The 22580-nt window shown below is 34.7% G+C and overlaps 1 protein-coding gene across 2 annotated transcripts in view; it reads right to left on the reverse strand.

Annotated features, from left to right (window-relative positions):
- LOC145291143 (sterol O-acyltransferase 1-like) overlaps positions 1-22580 on the reverse strand; it is a 169963-nt gene that overhangs the window by 65767 nt on the left and 81616 nt on the right. For both annotated transcript variants that reach the window (XM_080136660.1, XM_080136661.1), the window contains exons 4-7: positions 7615-7677; positions 5410-5517; positions 4776-4924; positions 1082-1209 (exon numbers count right to left, since the gene is read on the reverse strand). In XM_080136660.1, the coding sequence (XP_079992786.1) occupies positions 1082-1209; positions 4776-4924; positions 5410-5517; positions 7615-7677 (448 nt within the window). The remainder of the gene's footprint in view (positions 1-1081; positions 1210-4775; positions 4925-5409; positions 5518-7614; positions 7678-22580) is intronic.

The following is a 22580-nucleotide window of genomic DNA, read 5'->3' on the forward strand; positions in this document are numbered from 1 at the left end:
ATGACTAGAGGTTTTGTAGAGATACAGGATACTCTCAGACGGGAGTAATTTTCTAGCGCAATATGTTCTTTTCAGCAGCCTTTGCAATGTCTTCAACGTATTTGTTCCAGTTCATGCTGCCTGCGCGTGTTAAGCTGAGGAGTTTGAACAAAGAGTTCTCAGTTTCCAGAAGTCACAAGACTTGAATCACCACTACATCCATCATCATCAGCAATCACTTGTGACGAGTATGATTGTTCTCCCGTCGGTGAGATTAGGTCTGATCATTTGTGGGTCCTTAGATGGCTGTGGAGGCCGATCCTTGATCCACAAACTTTATTGCAGTGGGGGCATGGACCATCTTGGATGCCTTTGAGAGAGTCTACCGACTCCTGGAATTTGACCTTAACATTAAAAAGACCCAGATCCTACATCAACCAGCTCCTGGCACACACCCATAGCTGCCTACAATCTCTGTGGAAGGCAACACCTTAGAAAATGTGGATCAATTTGCCTACCTTGGCAGTCTTCTCTCCACAAGATCTATCATCGACGCAGAGATTCACCACCACATCGGATGCGCCAGTGCAGCCTTTGCCAGGCTACGGAAACGGGTGTTTGACAATCGGGATATACAAAGCAGGGTCAAACTGCTTGTCTATAAAGCAGTTGTCCTGCCCACTTTTCTCTATGGGGCCAACAGCTGGACCACCTACAGCAGACATGTGAAGGCCTTGGATCCACATCCATCACATAACAATCATTAACATTGAATAGATAAAAGAAAAAAAAAAAAAAAAAAAAAAAAAAAAACAAGAGAACATATCATGCAGGATTAGCTTTTGTCAGGCTATACCAGTTGCTTCCAAAGGAGAAAGTTTACAGGGAATAAGAAATTCACAAGCAGTCCCCAGCCGCATGTATATCCCAAGAATGATAAGATGACATACAGTGCCTATCATTTTCAAATGGTTACCTATCTGGTACTGACAAGGCTCCATATTGCTTAACTTTGATCTAACAAAAACCAGTGTGTCAATGCAAATAATTACGGTCATCTCATCGAACTTTCTAGCGTAATAATTGTTTGATGTGTACGTACCTGTTCGGTGACAATAATGACTGCAGATGCTGGTGGTAAATTGTGTTCGGACAGATAAGTGACTGGGAGAACTAAAAATGCTATTTGGTAAATTATGAAAATGCCAAGCCAAACCCAATCCATTGTATCTGAGGAAAAAAATAAAAAATGAGACAATAAAATGAACATATTTTCACATGTAAGAAGAATACAAATAATTTTGTAGCAGACATGAAATTGCAGTTTTGGGTTAAGAAAAATTGTGAAAATATTAGATTAGTTATAGTGACTATTTTTGGATGAATTTTTCAGATGAGTTTGTTGCAAAATTTGGGGCATATTAGAAAGAGTATGACTACAAAGATTTGAAAGATTTTACTTATAACAGTGGAAATGAGAAAAAAAAAACAATCATAATCGAAAATCACTTTATAAAATATATTGAATTGAATTGATAATTGTCAGCCTTGACAAAAGGAGATCACTACACACTGCTGATACTGATCGGATTACTTTTTTTTTTATTATGGAAATCACTCAAGACAAGGCATGAAGCCACTTGATGTAAGGAGTTTACAAGAACGAAAGATGAATATTAAAAAAATAGGAGATGCCTATCGATTTTAGTCTTGAAATGCTTCCAGAAGCTGTAGGTAGAAGGATTGGTTGGTTGGTTGTTTTTGTATTACGGCATATCAACCCTTTTCGGGTTATTTAATGCAGAATCCAAAGATTTTGAAGAAAAAAATTTTTTAATAGAATATATTTGTTGTTTTCACGTCGGTTTCTATTTAACCCATAGTTGGGACCCTAACAGGTACTACCACTCCGGGTCAGAGTGGACCTGGGAGCAATGGTAATTAAAGGGTGGCTCCACACTGCTCAAAGCCCACAAGCTGGAGCTTCACCACTGGATATAGTTTAAGGTCATATCCAGGACCCCCATTGAGGGACTTTTACCCTCTGCAGGGAGGCAGTCGGCATATTCTAATGCCCCACCGACAGGACCAGGTAGAAGGAAAACAATGAGCAGGAAGAGTTCCACAACCTTTCATTCCTTTGAAAGAAGCTACTGGAATAAGAAGCTGTATGACACTGAGGTATTAAAGTAACAAATTGATGGAGACCACTAAATCAACGAGTCAAATGAGCTGGAACAAAGGAAGCAGGAATAGATGAGTAAATTTCAAAGAACACATGCTATGATAGTATTCTCCAATACTAACGATTACTACAATACTATCCCATTGATTACTGTACACGCAATAACCATTATCCCTAAGTGGCTTCCGGGCCTTGATAAGTGGTGATCACCATGTTAAAAAAAAAAAAAAAAAATTTATAAAAAAATATTGAATCTCACATCTGTGAGAGGACGCAGTAAAGAAAGGTTTGGGCCAATCAAATTACAGATACGTTTCTGCACCTGCAAATTAGAGATTCACCAGCCGAAACATGACAACGGTGTTTCATCGATTTGTAAAGATAGAGAAGACGTTCAGGTGTGAGAAAGCGTTTGGAGCAACAAAGAGAATCGACTTCATGAGACGCAGAAATGGATTTTACATATTAATTCCAACAAAGATTTGATTAAAAAGACAGACTAAGTTTCAAAATTTAAGAGAACAATAAACAAGAATCTCAGGAAGAAAAGAGACACACCTGAAAAATACAAGTAAAAATAAAAAGAACAATCGCCACTATTTAATAATAACCCCCCAAAATTTTATATTTTAAGGTTGATACTTTTGAAAAAAAAACTATAAGTAACATAGAAAATTTTTTAAATAGATCATTTTCCTACCACGTTTATTTTGAAAACACAAAAAAAAATTCAATCAATAAAACAACTAAAAATGTTTTAACATTTTTTTATTTAATGACATAATCCTTTATTATCTGATAATCCTGATATTAGTTTTTAAACTAATTTTAAACGCAATTATAATCAAAGCAATAATTAACATTTTTTTTGGTATAAAAAAAAAAAAGGCCGAGGATGAAGAAGTAATATAACTAGAACGATGTTAAGAACAATTTTTCAAGAAATTAAAAAAAATTTTTTTAAATAGAAAAATAGATTTTATGATGTTCTAAATTTGTCAACCTGTAATAACTATTACAACTGATGCGGAATGACAACTATCAACAATTTCCCTTGCCTGATTCTAAAAGCAGATTCAATAAACAAAAGTTCTTTTTTTGAACTGCCCACCTGTGGAACTGTTCCACCAGTCTGCTTTCCATCGAACTAGAACAGTCATCTTCAAGTCCAATGTAATCAAGTTCTTGTTGAGTCATCCCCTTAAATAATCAAATCGTACACTCATTATCCCTTATCCTTGAGTAGCCTTTAGGTCTTGATAGGTGATAACTTCCTTGTAAAAAAGGAAACAATTCAACCTGTATCATGATGGACATAATGATGACTTCTGTTTTTTTTTTTTACATTGAAGTCACCACTTATCAAGGCCCAGAGGCCACTCAAGGATAGGGTTATTGTGTGTACAGTAATCAATAGGATAGTATCGCAGTAATCGTTAGTATTGGAGATTTGATAAAGTGTCTTACTTAAGGGGGCGGTTCATCAGGAATTTGTTTATGTTGGACTTGAAAACATCCAAGTTGTAGTCAGGTGTGAAACAGACAGACAGAAGAGAGTTCCACTGGCGTGCACTTCTAAGAAAGAAGCTTTGTTCATAGAATCTACATTTTGATTTAGGCACAGATAAAGAGTGGGGAAAATTTTATGATGTGTTAAAAATACTTCAGCTGTTATAAGATGAAAACTTGCCATCAAGCTATGTGTGACGTGACCGTCCCAAGGAGCGGTAGAGCTTGGGGGAGGTTGAGATGCCCGAAACACTGGAGAATGGGAAAATCGATGTGATTGGTTTTCGGCCAGAAATTTGGCAATTAAGGGGTCAAAGTTCAACGATTTGACTTTTGAGAACTCTACCAAACTCCTCCGACAATTTTGGGTCTACGCACTTGAAATTTTAGATATAGGTTCTTTGGACATGGATCTAACTTAATAACTTGATTTGAGCCAAAAGCAATAAATTTTAAGGGCTCATAATAGGGGTCAAAGTTAAAAAAAAAACTGACCTCTGCGGTCTCTTCCAAATTACTCAGACAATTTCTTGTCTAAATACTTGAAATTTTACATAAACGGTATTCAGAGATAGGGCAAGCTTTTTCATCAGTTTGGGTCAAAAATTTTTAGTTACCAATATATAAATGTATGTATGTATGTCTGTTTGCATGTCTGCCTTAAACTTTCAATAGAAGTGACGGATTTTACCAAGATCAGTATCGTTTTAAAGTTCAACCTTTCATACAACAAATATCGGGAAATTGGCTAAAAACATTAATATCTTCCCCTTCAACTAGGCACTTTTCTACAGGGGGAGGGGGTCACTTTTTTCGCCAATATTTTTTAAAGTTATCCTCTCCTTTAAATTGTCTAGCCTTAATTTTAGAAAATGTTGCTTCCGGTTTGGCAGTGGTCGTAACAGCATAAACGTTAGGTTTTACCCCGTTCTTTTTCTCCTTTGCGGTACAGGTTCGAGCCTGCCTTCCTACTACCACCTTTTTGTTTTTTTGCTCAACATACACATCCAAACACCTGGGCAACGCCGGGCTGAAATGCTAGTATATATATATAAATAAATAAAAGTAATTAATAAACAATGTAATAAATGCAGAAACTTACGTGAACTCGTGTGTTGTCGAGTTGTCGACCAATAATAAAAGCCTGGATAAAGTAAGAGTAGTGTACTTAATTGCATACAGACCCAAAGGGCCATCACTTTTGGAAATTTTCCAAAGGCCCATTGGATCAAGTCAAAATCAAGGACTAACCTGAAAAGAAAAAAAGAAATATTTATTTGATCTTGCAACATAAACTTTCCGTATTTAAAAATATTAACAAAGTAATCCTTTCAAACTAATTTGTTTCGCTATCTTCACCAAAGGAGTTTGGTGGGTGTGTGTGTGGGGGGGGGGGTGAATATTATTGCAAGAACAAAGGAAAGAAATAAAAATCCACCCCACATTTTTTAAACTTTTTCAACGGCCCAGTCTCACATGGAGTTCAAAAGTTCAAATTTATAAAGTATTACAATCTTGAGGAAAACATGGTTAACACAAAAATCAATAGTGAGCAACTTATTGCTCATATCAGCTCCACTACATATAAGATAAAGAGAGACAGAAAGTGGGGAGCGGATAAAGAAACCAAGGAGTAGATTGGAGAAACAACGTAAAAAAAAATAGAAAAATTTACTAAAATGCACAATTAAAGAAAAAAAAAAAAAATTCAATGCGTTTGGAGAAAATTCACTTACCTCCCTTTATCGATAATATCATATACAATGGTGTTTAGACTGAATACCAAAAGAATGGCGACAAATATATGATAAATAGTTCGGATATGAGAAATCTCTAATAATTCACTGAAAAACAAAAAAAATTACATTTGAAAAAGAAATTAATATAAAATGCAAGTGCTTGTTAAGATATAATCGACAGATTGATTTTTTAAATATGTCGTTTTAAAAATAATATTGTGTGTCAAGCCAAAAATAGTCAGATATCCAAGATTTATGAAAAGTCAGCAAGTAGAAAGTTATTTATAGTTAAAAGTAGTTTTTACAGAAAATTGGATAAAAATCGCATTTTTCTTAGACGTTATAAGTTAGACAGTAAGAGTCTACACACAGGGGACATAACTCCAAAACGAATATTTTAGACTACTTGTTCATGACTGCAAAATCTATTGTCTATAGCGATAGACTTTATTTTACTAAAAACATAATAGCAGTTGTTCTACTCTATGAATTTTCATGATTTTTGGATATTACTAACACAAAAGCAAAAAAAGAAATTTTTCTAACATTCAACAAAAGTTTACATTGTTTTTATTCCCTCTTTTGAAATCGCATTGATATTGCCAATCAATCCAATCATATACAGTTACTTAGTATTAAGTGAACATATGTATTTTATACAAGTAATAGAAAAAACAGTGATCCAGTGAGTCAGCCATTGAGCATGGGTTAGATTTTTCAATTAAGAGAAAGTAGTTTGAAAAGCCAGTCAAATATTTTTTAAATCTGATATTAGCGTTTTTTGATCCACTATATTTCACTCTCTACAGCTATGGATTAAATAATATTACTATTTGTAGTGCTATTCCATTTTGCTTATAATGGACTCTTAAAATCCTTGCCAAGCCATCAATGATCATTTGTTATTTCCAGCATTCTGGATTCAATCTATTTATGAACATACTTTTGTTGTTCTAACAAGTTAAACATGAGCTCTTGAAGGATGTGCTTCCTTAGCGTCATATTTTGATGCGTAGAATACTTTTCAATTCCTCACATTTTGATATTATCTCATCATTTTCCCACGGGACTTTTCACTTTATCTTGAGTTTCAGAGGTATAAACACTTTTGTGTGATCGAACAAAGTTTTCGTTTCTGCTTTTGTGCTTGTAAATCATAAAATCTGTTTCACAGTTCAATTATGAATTCATGTTTGATCTGATTGTCATGTGACAGGGTTGACCAGCTGTTGAAATGAGCTTTTAGTTTTGCTCACCCACAGACTTAACTTCAGCTGTTACGTGAGCTAGAAAAGTCTGCAAATGACATTGTCTTTTCCGTTAATGCGAATAAGACAAAGTTTATAACTTTCAATGTGGAGGGGCAGATCAAACTCTAGAGAGGCAGATCAAACTCTAGAGGGGCAGATCAAACTCTAGATGGAACAACACTGAAAGAAGTCACTGAGTTTACGTACCGGGTATCAACATACGTTCTACGGAGAGATAAGCTGCATCGAATAAGCTGCGGTCAGTATGAACTTCAAGGCTAACTGACAAACTGAAAAGGCAGTTCTTCAGAGCAGTAGAGGAGTCTGTTTACAGTGCTACAACATAGACACTCACCAAAAGATTGAAAATAAAGCTAGATAGCATGTACACTTGTATGCTAGGAACAGTGTTAAATATATCTTGCCAAGATCATCCCATGAAGCAGCAACTTTATGGCAACCTACCTGCCATAACTACTACCATCAGGGAGTGATATCTGGAGAGAGAGAGTCACATTGGTCCAGGCAAGGAGCCTGACCAGACAGTCAAATCTTTTTATTCTTTCCATTCTTTATCTTGGTTTGTTTATATACAAAAACAAAGATGTACAAAAAACACATAGAAAGCAAGAGAATAAGAATATAAGATTGGAGTGATCACACAACATACATTGAGAGAGGGTAAAAATGATAGTATATTAATAAACGATGTGTTACTTGAGTTAATTGCAAATTACAGCTAATTAGAATAATTAAAATGAAAGTTTTCTTTTTAACATAACTCAATCTGGAAACTGAGGAATATTTTAGCATGTGATTTGTGTGCATAGGAAAAAAGAAGCTGTATGGAAACAAACGTTGGCCCTGCTATAGTATAGTAATATGTTATATGACATAATGCCAATTCCATGTGAATATTATACAAAAATAATATAAATTTTAAATTACTTACGTCAAGACCGATCGCCGATTAACAAAAACTTTATCTGGTAATTCTCCTTCCTTGCGCTTTTCTCTATAAGGAGAGAAAAAGAGAAAAAATTTCAATACAAAAAAAAAATGGTGTTTCATTAGAAGAAAGAAACCTTGAACAGACATTTTGAAACTTTCATAATCAAATTATGAGAATATTATTTTGTGCTAAATGTTTATTTTTTTCAAAGGTGAACTTCCATGTTGAGATTTCTTTCCTAACAATATAATCATGTTTAACTTTATATTTTGTTTGTAACAGATGATTGATTAAAAAAAAAATCCAAACTTCAGTTTGTTTGTTAAAAAAACAAAGACTTGAAAGTTGTACATGTAAAAAAGTGAATTACAAAAAAAATAAAAAATGTAAAACTATTTATTAAAAAAAAAATAATAATTTCTATCAATCGATATTGCTAACTGATTTTTTTTGTTGTTTCTTACAAAAAAAAAATTAGGAATAAAAAATTTAGTGTGAAATCTAAAGCCCATTTTAATAAATAAAATATCCATAAAGGTGTTCATTTTTTAAGAAATTCAAACTTCTGTTTATTTGTTAAAAAATAAAGACTCGAAATAACAAAAAAAAAAAAGAATTTAATTAGAAAAAAAACAAAAAATTAAAGAAATTATATTTGTGTAAAAACATTAAAAATAGTTTCTATCAATCGAAATTAAGAATAACTAAGAACAAGATGGATGTAGGACCTGATACAACACATGGGTCCCACATGGCAGCAGGTAGCTTGGGACAGAGATAGATGGCTAAAGTCCAGAGAGATTCTTCGTTGAGTGACAAAACCCTTATGGATTGATTTATTATAAATATATATAAGCAGAGATGCGTCATGGAATTCCTCACAAAAGTGCATTAAAAATTATGGCGACTACATAGAAAAATAAATTCTGGAGTACAACCAGTCACTCGTTTAAATGGTACCATTCCAGTCTTCGTAGATATTCAAATTTTCAATTCTATATTACTAAACCATATGTTTAGAATTTTTATTCCAACCAATTATAATCAAAATCAATTACATAAGCTAAAGCTTAAGGGGGTTCGAACATATTGAAATTCATGGAATTACTTGTTCAGATCAAATTTGATGCAAAATCAAAATATTTAAATTTTTAACTGTCCATAATATGTGCTCCTCTAAAAATACTCCAAAGAAACAGCAATTTAGGAAATATTTATCAATTGATGTATAATGTTACAAAAGTCATAATGATTCATTAGTTTCACAGTTTAACCATGCACAAAAATATAAACATACACACAAGGACACCTTTCGCCCATTTGGGCTGGTGTGTCTACCACAAGTCTCTTCCTCTTAGATAGGGACTAGAAAAGTTTTTAATCTATAGGTCCCACTTTGTCAACTAAGCTCCAACCTCTGTCCCATCGCCACAATGTTGCATCTGTGTGTCTGTTTTACAAGTATTTTAATGGAATGTGCTCTGATGAACTTGTTGCACTTGTGCTCCGTCAACATAAATATCCTCGATAAACTTGCTAAGCAACAAAATCTCACCCCTTCACTGTTGAAGTCTCTAAATGACAGAAAGCTTTCTACTCTAATATTGTCTTCCCTCAAACAGCTGGACTTTGGAATTCCCTTTCTGCTACCTGCTTCTCTGCTTGTACTGATATGCAGAAGTTTAAATTTAATATAAACCAACATCTTGTTAATCTTTACTGAGCATGGTGCCAAGTAGTACCCCTTATGTCCAAATGGCGATATGCTTTGTTAGGGGTGAACGCGAGTAAAAAAAAATAAAAATTATACCTATCATTAGAATTTGATTAAAACCGAGGTATCTAAATTTCCACAAAGGACTTTGCATAAAACTAAACTGTTCATGTTCAGACCCCACCCCCATATTAAAAATAAAGTAAAAAGTTGTATAATGTATGTATCAGTATCAAAACGAAAATGTCATATTCCAAAAAACCATCTAAATTGATCAAGTAGTTTTATTTGTATATAAAGAAAATAATTTTAAAGCAATTAATTGGAATATGTAGGCATTACAACATAAATCTTGCAAGTTTGAATTATTGTTGAGTTATCTTCTTTTTTTTTTTTTTTTTCAAAATGGTGAGTAAGACAGTCACTCCTCAGGTACTCAGAAAATTTGATTTTCATATTTACAAATAAAGCTACTGGATCAATTTACATAATTTTTGGAATATGATATTTTCATTTCATCATGGGTACGTATATCACAGATTTTTCTTTACCTGGTTTTTTAATATAGGGAGAATTCTGGACAAGAACCACTTAAACTAAATATAACTCACACTACATATCCTTATGCCTTAGAAGCTGTGTTACGAAAGTCATAATGATCCATTAGTTTCACAGTTTAACCATACACAAAAATATAAACATACGCACATACTTTACTTTGTATATCATTATTATAAATTAATAGCGGACCCCCCCCCCCCCCCAAAAAAAAAAAAAACATTTTCTTAGGTTTGTATTGGTCATCTTAAAATTTTACACACCTCTTGCCTGTCCCCAAGGAATAGACAAGATTAATTAATCACATCATTAACTGCTAAAGGAATTATGGATTTGTGAAAGATAATCTGAAATCCCTTAATCCTGTCTACTGTTGATAATAAACAGGACATTAATCAGTGAAATGGATTATCTATTTTAATAAGGGAACAAATAAAAAATAGGAACAAAAGCGTTCACATGCGAAACCCCTATAATAGTCGCACCTCACCCGTTCGTTCTTATTGCTTAATATTTCACTAGGTTATATAATCTTTGTTGTGTAATCTTACGAGAATAAAGAAATCGGGGACGAAAATAAAAAAAGAAAAAAAAGAGTCTGCTGTTCAACAAGTAAACATAATGGTGGGATAGTTGACGGGGTCGGGGGTTGAATAAGGTGAACACCTGGCTAAATATAGGAATATTACTTTGATATTATTACTTAAAATGACTTATGTAATAAAAGACAAGCAAAGAAGCAATCATATGATGAATGTATTCAAAAAATATTTTTAATTTATGAAAAAAAAATTTTTTTTTTTTTTTACAATATTTTAAAAAAGTGTGAAAGGGGTGGAATTGTGCTGAAAAAGATGAAAATAGTCAGCCCAGAAAAGAGGGCGAAATCAATGCATTTTCCCAGCGGTAAACCATTTGTTTTTAAAACACTTTCAAAAATTCTGAAATTAGTCATCCATCAAATCCTGACCACCTCGAGAAATTTGACCTTTTGGGTCAAATGCAAAAACTGCTACAAATAATAAAAAAGTAAATCGTTATAAATTTTGGAATAATAGTTGATGCAAAGATCCATGATATATTGGATAAAATTCTTGGTAAAATTCAGTTGTAAGTTACACTCTTCTGGAGATTGAAGGTTCAATCCTTAGTACAGACATAATTCAAAATACAATTGTGAATTACTTAGAACTTTTACCTGGTCATGGCTGACGGAACGAGGGCAGAGCATGCTCAAAGGGTCCGTTTCAAATTCCAGGTTAAATTCTGAGTTAAACAGAAAGATTCACAAGTTCGTTTCAAATTCCAAGTTCGATGAGATACACCTGAAGAAGGTCAGAGATTAAGTCGACCGAAACATTGTGAAAATGACACTCAAGATGAGAACAGCAATCCAAAGAAACATTGTGAAAATGACACTCAAGATGAGAAGAGCAATCCAAAGAAACATTGTGAAAATGACACTCAAGATGAGAACAGCAATCCAAAGAAACATTGTGAAAATGACACTCAAGATGAGAACAGCAATCCAAAGAAACATTGTGAAAATGACACTCAAGATGAGAAGAGCAATCCAAAGAAACATTGTGAAAATGACACTCAAGATGAGAACAGCAATCCAAAGAAACATTGTGAAAATGACACTCAAGATGAGAAGAGCAATCCAAAGAAACATTGTGAAAATGACACTCAAGATGAGAACAGCAATCCAAAGAAACATTGTGAAAATGACACTCAAGATGAGAAGAGCAATCCAAAGAAACATTGTGAAAATGACACTCAAGATGAGAACAGCAATCCAAAGAAACATTGTGAAAATGACACTCAAGATGAGAACAGCAATCCAAAGAAACATTGTGAAAATGACACTCAAGATGAGAACAGCAATCCAAAGAAACATTGTGAAAATGACACTCAAGATGAGAACAGCAATCCAAAGAATTCAAATAATTTTAAAACGGCTAAAACACCAGGAATTCATTTAATAAATTTAAAGCATTCTCTTGGAAGTCACCTGTATTAACAGAGTATCGTTAGAATTCAAATGAAATTAGAAATGTTTAGAAAAGCCTTTTTTGGTAGACAATATTCTTTACAGAAATAATTATTTTTCTAATTATTTTACCGACACAATGAAAATAAGATTTTTCTTTCTGCCAAACTTCACGTGAAATTTCCATGGACAGCTCTTCTTTGCAAGGACCTGTCACCATTAGAATATATTATCACAGGACTGCTTCCCTGATAATTACAACTTGATCATCTTCAAATCCAATGTCAACAAATGCTTGCCACAGATGTAATTAAACATAGGTCGTATAATTGATCAATATTAGTACAACCACAGTGTTCCTCATATTTCTGCTTACAATCATTCAATCTTGTTAGCCTTGATCCTTGAGTAGCTATTGGGCTTGATAAATGTAGCATAGTGGTAATAAGTGACTTGTTAGAAAGTTCTTGCCAACTTCCATTTTGAACAACTAACCAATGTTGTCTATCAAACAGAAACAACTGTCCATCTCTCTGCCACAGAAGTAGTTGGTTCATTGGGTAGTGACATCTAGGTGTAAATAGTGATCACAGTAGTAATGTAACAGATGCAGTTTCGGTATCTTACTTTCTCTCTTTGTAGCTGAAATAATCTCAAAAATAATTTGCTCAATAGCTTAAATTCTGTGTTGCTTCATTCTTTTACAGATGGGGTAAACAAGGACAGAAAGAAAAAAAGAATTTGAATAGTCAACCAAAGAGGAAAATCATTCTTCTTCAGCACGTCTCATTTTGAACTTCCTGTTCATGACGTCATATCCAGGCCCAAAGCTCTTATTCTACATTTTATCTCTAATAGAATTTTCCATTAACCTGCTTAATTTATTCATAATATGTACCCCTTACTCCATCTCAGAACATCTTCTACTTTGGCCATTCGTGGGTTTCAGGCAGTTAATTGGTACCTGTTTGCATGAAGGTAGCTACACTGATGAAAACCGCAAATGTCAACGTGTCCCATTTCATCAAATTAACATTCATCCCATGTTGTCAAAGCTCATTGTCCGGTTTTGGTTATCGGAATAGTATCACTGAGGAGCAGAGGTCATTTTCGAGCATGAAAAATAAACAATTTGACGGTTCTTTTTTGAATAAAAAAAAATTATTATTTTGGGTAAATGTTAGAAAATGTTGTGTTTGCGTAGAAAACAAAAAATTTTCTACTTCAAGCGTTCTTGGACTGATCCGATTCTAAAGTTCCGGGTGATTTTAGTTTGGCATTTTTAACTCTAAGCCAAAGTCTGGGATTTGTTTCTTAATGATGTTGATTTGGTTGCGTGAGCAAAATGGAGTTTCTTTGTTAGAAATTTCAAGAATCCAGCAAAGCTATCTGGCATTGTCCAGCCTCCTCAGACTCGCTCTGTAAACCCAGAAGGGGGAGGTTCTTCCCTCTCACTGTATTAAATTATTATATTATCCATTCCTTTCTCTCTCACTGCTGTCCAGGAAGGGGAGGCTCCCGTTTACCACGGTATCAAACCATTATATCATGTGTTTCTCTCTCTGGGTAGGATTGAAACCGCTATCTTCAGACAATGCTCACCTGGAACCGTAGAGATTCAATGGCTCTATCCACTACACCACGGGCCCCGAAGCATTGTCTCAAGATAGCGGTTTCAATCTTGCCCAAAAGCAGGCCAGAGGTTTAGTTGGCCAAAAACGTAGTGAGACAACAACTATAGAAGGCAGTAATTACTGGGGATACAGATACGAGACTCCACATTTCTATCCCGAAAGAAGAAGGCCAAAGGATAAGTTGGCCGAAACATGGTGAAACAACAACAACAACAACTATGAATATGAGGATAACAGTCTGCAAATAAATAAATGCTAAGTAGTAATCAGTTTTAAGTGACAATCATTTTGAGGTTGAGGGTTCAATCCTCAGTGTGGGCGATATAAAGAATATAATTACTTAGACAAGATGCACCTAAAACAAAATTTGAGTTGGAGATTACATCGGCGAAATGTTTTGAAAATAACATCCAAAATGAGAACAGTAGATCAAATAATGCACGTCATCAATCCTCATCCAAAAAATTTTTAAAACATGATAAAAATGTAAAAAAAAAATTAAGAATTTTTTTTTTACATTTTTTATTTTTTTAACAATTTATTAAAACTGGTTGACTTGTTAATAAAGAAACCGAGGTGCATTATGGTGAATTTATTTTTATAATTATTTTCATACTTTTTCATGAAATGCATAAATATGTGTTTTATGTTAATCAACATTTTTGTTATGTTGCAGGAGCTGATAAAACAGCAATTTTCTCGGTTTTTTCATTTCAATGATCTTTACAAATGGATATAGTTTTAGTGATTTTAGTTTGCTTGAAGCATTGCTGGTAAACAAATATGCAAACATTTAAGAAGGCTGATAGCAATATAGAATACCAGAATGATGAAGTGGCATGGCACATGAAGAAAAACAAAAGCATTTAAATTACAAATATGCGTGTATTCATTTATTTTTCAAAATATGGAATTACTGTTAAATATGACTGCGATAGTATAGTGTCGTCTCTGATAATTTCGAGAGTAAACCTTTTTTTTTTTTTCTAAAAGAAAACAAAGCAAAAGTATGCAACAAAAACACAACAAACTTTTTTTTCTTTTTTACTTGTAGACACCATGTTACAAGAAAGGTCCGTTTTTCTTGTTAGTAAGAAAGACATTAGATAAGTAAAAATGACATTAGATAGACCGAGATTCGAACCTGGTTAACAAGGTTCGGAAATAGATTCAAGAAGGAATTCGCATTGTTCAAATTAATATAAAATAGTAGATATGTTTGAGTAAAAATAATTCTGATTGTTCAATTCTTTTTTATGAAAAATGAATTAAAATAAGGTCAGTTAGAAGAACGAACAATAGCAAGTTTAAATATGTTGAAGAATAAGTTAGGTCGAAAAATAGGTTAGAAGAATACTTTGTCTGCAGAAATGATTTGGACATGTGCGAACCATACATGTTTAACCCACATGAGTTTCCCACATGTGTGTGGCACGTGTTTGAAGCTATACATGACGTCATAGCAGAAAATGAATTCTCAATATAGTTTGCTAGTTTTAGGAGATTAGACAGATGGGTAGACAGAGTTGGAGACAGGAGGCAGTCGAGTCCAGATCGAATCAGAGCTGGGTCCCTTTGGAAGCAAGGGAGGACGTTTTAATCATGTAGTCAACTTTGAATTGCTGAATTTCATCAATCATTGCGACCGGTCGAATGTAATAAAAGAACACATATTTTGTAACTGCGTCTTTGTGTCGTCGATTCTACCAAATTGAAGGTAATGTGAACTAATCGTTAATATGAACTTTGTGTCCTCCCATGTTAATGAACTTTGTATCCCTCATCGTTATAATGAATATTGTGTATAACTTATCTAAGTAATGTGTCCCCCTCTCCATCTAAGTAATGACTGTCTCCTCCTATGTCATAAGAACTGATAACCCTCCTCTTTAAATATATGTCATAAGAACTGATAACCCTCCTCTCTAAATATATAAGAACCATAGACAGTAAACTGTATAAATGTCTCTCTCACTCCTCTCTCTTCTCCCCCTCATCAATATGCATGTCTGCTATATCAAGTAAATATGAATGTCCCCATCCAACTCTCCCTAATAATGTCAACCTATGCAACAACCATTTATCAAGTTTCGAAGGCCTTTCGAGGATGAGAGTTAATGAATGTAAGGTGGTAGTGTTGTAATCGTTAATGGTGTAAATTGGGTAGGATTTGATTAAGGGACGGCCCAACAAGAACTTGTTTACATTGGATTAGATGGCTACCATGTTGTATTCAACCAGGAAGCACACCAACGGAACAGTGTTCCAAAGGCAGGCAGTTCTGGGAAAGAGGTTTTGTTCATGGAATCTGTGTTTACATTTATACAAAGATTTGTAATTTAAATGCCATCTTCAGTTGTCTGTTTTTGTTGATATGTCACATCAGTTCAGCATCCTGGTATCCTACATTACAAACAGCCTTCTTGAACACAGATATTTAATGATTTTGTTATTTGATTTAAAATGAAATTAGAGCGCCATAAAAAACAGCAAAGAAAATAAATTAAATAACAGAATTAAAAAAAAAAAAAAAGGCAAAAGTCATTCCATGCATTATTAAATAGCATTTTTTAAAAATTAGTTGCAATAATTAAACGTAAACGTATAAATATATTTTTTCATTTGGATATTAAAGACTCTGTTCATTAGATTTACAAAATTCTAACTTTCTTATATGTTCTGGAAAGGAATACATTTTTGTTTACAGTAGTCGAGTGGTCTAGGCTACCATAATTGAGAAATACAGTAAAGTAAAGCAAATTGCCTTATGATTGTTCATAGTTGTAACTGGTAATATGCTTAAGTTTTAGGCTTTCAGCATATCTTTCAAGGTCTTTCGCAGGCTGCTATACCTGTCCATATTTATGACTTACACCAGCCAATCATATCTTTGTGAGGAAAAACCCGGATGTATTTGTATTCATTAAATCACTTTCATAAGTGTTTTTTTTTTTTTTTTTTTTTTTTTTTACTTCGGCGTCATCATTTATCAAGGCCTGAAGGCCACTCACGGATAAGGGTTAATGAATGTAAGGTAGTAATGTAGTAATCGTTAATGGTGTAAGTTATGTAGGATTTGATGGAGACAGCTCATTAAGAACTTGTTTTCATTGGATTTGAAGGCTACCATGTTGTATTCAACCGGGAAGCAGACCAGTGGAACAGTGTTTCACAGGCAGGCAATTCTGGGAAAGAAGCTTTATTCATGAAATCTGCATTTAGATTTAGGCACAGGTAGAGAGTGTGAAAATTGTATATAGTGGTTGTAGCTAGTTGAGTTTTTTTTTTGTGTAAGTTTGATAAGGGGGGGCACCATAGATTGGAGTTCAGTCGAGCACTTGCCATAAAAATGATACAGTAGAAACAGGCTTGCAATGTCTCTTCTGTGGGAAAGAAGTTGCATGGAATAGAAAAAAGCATCACCGACTAGGTTTTGAAGCTGGGTTTGAACTTTATCAAGGCTGGATAGGGCACGCCGAGCAGCTCTTGCCCAGATGTGGCAAGAGTACTCCATTTTAGGGTGTACCTGGTTCTCATACTCTTATTAAGACAAATAAAAGATTTTCAAAACTCATGTTCACTGCAAGTTTATTTTTTGAGATTCTAAAATGACTCTAAAAATTAGTGACATTTTTTTTTCTTGACCATTTGTCTTAGTTTCAAATCTTTACTTAAAAATTGAAAATATTTATACAATTTATCTTCCACCATTTAAGATATCCAGTCAATTTTATTGCAAAATTAAATTAACATTTTTAATACATATTCCGGTTATTTTGCATATTTATCGACCCAACAGAGTTCCAGTTTTTAAAGTCTTCAGAAGTAAGCTGCGTTACTTAATTTGAAAACCGTGTTTAATCGTTTATGACCCTTCCCATTCAATTTCTTTTTTTTTTTATTCTAATTTATATTTTTAAGAAATATTTAACTTTCTGTATTAATTATTTCTGTAAAAATGTTTCTGCAAATAAACATATAAAAAATATGTAAATAAAAATTAAAAAAATATGTAAAATATTAAATTAAAAATATATTAAAAAAATTTTTTTAAAAATTCTAACATATTTAGAAATGTGTAAAATAAACATAAAAATATATAAACATAAAAAATATGTAAATAAAATTTTATTTTTACAAAATTAGTTTATGGATATTCTTATTATATTTACAAAAATAGTTTACTTTCATTAATTATTTCTGTAAAAATCAGTTTATGAATATTCTTGTTTTGACCTACATTTTCACATTAAATACCATTGTTTATTTTTGAGAAGTTTCAAAACAGCAAGCTGTTTAGATCAGTAACTTTGCTAAAACGTCCATATGCCTTTATTGAATTATTTGCAGGGAAATCCGATGTTGCTCAGGACTGAATGAAGATCAACACGTTCTACACTTCACATATTTTATTGTCATCAAAATCGGTGAAATTGTCAATCAAATCAATCGATTGATTACTCTAGTTAGAGACCCACCATATTGCATCTAGAGGAAGCTCACATACTTTCTTGCAGTGACTCAGTTTACAATACATTGTAGTTTACATTGCACTGTAGAGAACTTAGTTGATTTTACAAAATTATTTTTATGTAATGACTTGAATTGAAGTTTAAAATGAAAAAGTCAAGTATCATGGTTCAATTGTGCTCTAAACAGAAACATTCATTTTCAATGCACCCCTGTCTTATCAAATATCATACCGTTGATTTTAAATGCCGGATCCTTCTGCTTGTGTGGTGATAAAACTTCTAAAATGCATTTGTGATGTTAGGCTGTATTAGGGTGTTAACTTTGATTAAAAATCAGATTGTTCTTCCATTAATTGGATTTTTTCAATTATCGGTACTTATCGGAAGTTATCTAACACAAAACTTATCTAAGAACACTCCCAGGCACATGAAGTAAATTTGTGTGAATTTCTAAAATAATCGGTCCAGCCATTTTGGAGTCCAAAGGGCAATAAATCACACAAGCACACACAGTTCCTTTTATAGATAAGTAGATAGATAGATTTTTCCAATTATTAATTTTAAAACATCTCTCCAAAAAAAAAAAAAATAAATAAAATAGTTGTCAATAAATTGAACTTTTATATATGACACTTTTAAAGACAAGGTGCATTATGGGAAGGATTATTGTAAAATGAACGTGTTTCTTTGGTTTAAAAGCACAAAAACATCAGATTGATTTTTGTCTTCCGATTTTAATCTAAGCAAGAAATTATTTTTTTCCATCAGTTTAATGACTTCAAAAATATGATCAAATTTCAAAGTGTTACAATATTGTAAACAGATTAGTCATAGTCATTTAACAGTTTGAAACAAATAATTATTTTAATTTATTTACTTGACAAGAATTTTGAACCCTTTAAACTGTCAAATAGAAAGTCATTTAATCTAGTTTTAAAATTCTTAGTAAATCTTTGTTTAATTAAAAAGTTGAAAGCTTTTGGAACGTTTTACATCCAATCATCTTATAAATCAAAACCATCGAAACAAAATTTACACCGGAATAAAAAATTTGTTAAAGTTTCATAGCAATTTAGTTGGTAATGTGTAGACACAGCAGCCTACAAATAAAATGGCTGCCGACTTCGAATTTTATGTAAAAACTGAAATTAAAAGAAATCCTTACTCTTATATAAATTACGAGGTTCCTTCTATAAGTTTCCAGACTTTTTTGTATGGGCACTTTTATTGATAGTACACACATGAAACTCTAGCCCCCTTCCAAGTAATCTCCTTCGGTTGCAATGCACTTGTACCATTCCAACAACTTCTGGAAGGCCCCGTGGAAATCTTGTATGAGCATGTCAATGACTCATCGCAGCCTCTTTCATCTCCTCAATTGGTCTATAATGCTAACCTCTAACGTTTTCCTTGAGCTTAGGGAATAACCAAACGTCACAGGGAGCAAGATCTGGACTATAGAGAAGGTGAGATGAAAAACTGTCTTGATGCCTATCTTGGTCAAATAGTCTGTGACAACGATAGAATTGTGGACTGGTGTATTCTTCTGGTGGAAATGTCACTGATCTGATTTGAGGTGTGCTGGCCTCTTCCGACGGAACATTTTCATGAACTTTTTTAAAACCTCAACATCGTATTCCTTGTTGACTGTCTGTTCAGTGGTAACCCAGTGCATGTAGATCATGCCCGTGCGATAAAATAAAAAAAAAAAGATCATCATAAGTTTCTGGGTGGATTTGCTCCGTCTAGCCTTCTTAAGTCCGAGACAGTCAGCATGCTTCCACTGGGAACTCTGTCTCATCACAAGTCGCCAAAGCATCAAGAACTGCGGGATCTGAATTGAGCAGCTCGACTATCTCCTTGTTGTCATGACAACGTCTTTCTTTTTGATCTTCACTGAGCACCCTTGAGACAAACTTTGTGCAAATCTTCCACATCTTCAGTTCCTCACGAATAATTGTGTGCAGTTCCCATGCTGTGCACTTATCTTTAAAGACAAACGACAGTCCTTATCCATAAAATTCTTTATTTGGCCAATCAACTCTGATGCTTTTTTTTTTTTTTTTTTTTTTTTTTTATTACATTTTCACCCCAAACAAGGCAAATTGCCACTTTGGTGTAGGGGGCTACTATCAGGGGCAACAACTACTGGGGTACTATGTAGGGATTTGGGCAGCAAGGTGTCGGTTCACGTTACACTTGAACTTCTGCATGTCAGTACTGTTGGGGAAGCAGGGACCTGGAATGGAATTCCAGAGTCTTGCGGTTCTGGGGAAGAAACTATTGGAGTAAAAAGATCTTTTACATCTAGGGACCGCTACAGTGTGGGGGTGGGATCTAGTAGCCTGTCGGGTTTGTCGAGGGTGTTCGCGTCGTGGGGGCACAAGTGATTGCAGTTCGTCAGAGCATTCACCACTAAAATACTTGTAGAAAAGGCAGAGGGATGCAACATTTCGTCGATGGGACAGAGGCTGAAGCTTAGATGCCAGTTCAGGGCCTATCAGATTTGCGACTCTCTTTTGAACCTTGTCAAGGAGCGAGAGACTAGTAGCAGATGCACCAGCCCAGATGTGGCAGCAATACTCCATACATGGGCGAATGGTGGCCTTATAGAGGTACAGGATACTTTCGGGTGTTAGTAGTTTTCTAGCACGGTAGAGAGAGCCTACCTTTCTTGCAGCGGCCCTGGCAATGCCTTCAATGTAATTGTTCCAACTCATGTTTCCTGTGAACGTTAGGCCAAGGAGTTTGAAAGATGGACTCTCAGATAAAGAGTCGTTGGTCATTGCTATGGGTGGTAGAGAGGGTTTCTTGTAATTATTGAATGAGACTAGTTTAGTCTTGGCAGCATTGAACGCGACCAACCACTTTTGTCCCCATTCCACTACAGATTGGAGGTCTTCCTCTAGTGTTTCTGCCATTTCTTTAGAAATGTGTTCATTCGTCTTCCTGTCGTGTCTGCCATAGAGTGTAGTGTCATCAGCATATATACCCATCTCAGAGGCAATGTTGTCGGGGAGGTCATTTATGAATATCAGGAACAATAGAGGTCCAAGGATAGAACCCTGGGGCACTCCCGCATTTATATCATATTGTTTAGATGTGCGACCGTCGAGGACTACCTGGATTTTTCTCTTATCTAAGAAGGATTTAATTATGTTAAGTATTCTACCAGTGATACCGTATAATCTGATTTTACTGAGGAGACCCTCATGCCATACCCTGTCAAAAGCCTTAGATATATCTAGAGCTACCGCTCTTCCTTCCCCCGCTTTGTCCAGTGAATGGTATATACGTTCAGAGATCACAGTGAGGATGTCTGCTGTGGAACGGGCTTGTCTAAATCCATATTGTTTGTCAGTCAGTAGTTTAGCATCTGTAAGATGATGGACTAGAGCATGGTTAATTATGGTCTCAAATATTTTGGCAAAAAGTGGGAGGAGGCTAATGGGGCGATAATTTGATGGGTCTGTCCTTTCGCCAGAATTCTTGAATACTGGTACAACAGAAGCAGTTTTCCAACAGCCCGGAAAGCAGGCTTCATTAAGACATTTGTTGTAGAGTTTGGAGAGAACTGGAGCTACTTCGGCTGAGCACTTTTTTAATAGCACAGCTGGGATAAGATCGGGTCCACATGCTTTTGAGGTGTCAAGGTTTTTTATGATAGCATGCACCTGAGCAGGGGTGGTTTTCAGATCGTCTAGTGTGGCGTCTGTCCGCATAGGAAAGTCAGGTAGGGGGTGGTTGGAAGGGTCCAGTGTGGAGTTTGAGGCAAACCGACTGGCAAGCATGTTAGCCTTGTCGGTTGCTGAGGAGACAACCTCGTGATTGTTGGTTAGTGGGGGAATTGTTGATTGCCCATTATTTACTACACTGTTGTAGATTTTCCAGAAGTCTCTAGTTCCTAGTTTTTGTGCTTCGATGCGCTTTTTAGTGGTTTCCGTAAATTCTCTCTTAGCTGTCGCTATTTCTTTCTTAACGTTATTTCTAGCTTCTATATACTTCAGTCTGTTTGAACTGGACTTATGTCGGTTAAACCTACGGTATGCATGCTGCTTTTGAGCAATGGCAGTTGCACAAGTCGACGTAAACCATTGGGGAGAGTGGGGCTTACTATAAAATTTCCGCATGGGAACATGCGCTTCGATTGCAGTTTTGAACCAGTCAGTGGTCTCGTTTGCACATTGTTCAGCAGGGAGAGAGAAAATATTTTTCCATGGAGCATCTCTAATTAGTTCCCTGATGGCTTCCCAGTCAGCCTTATTATAATATCTCGTTGTTTTGAGCACTGGCTCTTCAGTTTTGGGTCTAGAGTTTAGGGCGATTTCAACCATTATCACTGCATGATCAGCGTTCCCGAGTGGGCTGTGGGCCTTCGTTATGCAGTCATCGGGAACTGTGGTCAAAAACAGATCTAGAAGTGATGCGTGTTGTTCTTCCTGGTCAGGGAAACGGGTTGGAAACGTAACAATTTGTGATAGGGAGTGAGATATAGCGAAGCTATGGGTTGTGCTGCCCGCTGCATCTGTGTGAGTAGAGAATCCAAGCCAGTTTTTGTGGTGGACATTAAAGTCACCAAACACATGTATTTGTGC

This window comes from Euprymna scolopes, chromosome 12 (assembly GCF_053919585.1).
Source record: "Euprymna scolopes isolate OS-2025 chromosome 12, ASM5391958v1, whole genome shotgun sequence".
Taxonomy (NCBI): Eukaryota; Metazoa; Mollusca; class Cephalopoda; order Sepiida; family Sepiolidae; genus Euprymna; species Euprymna scolopes.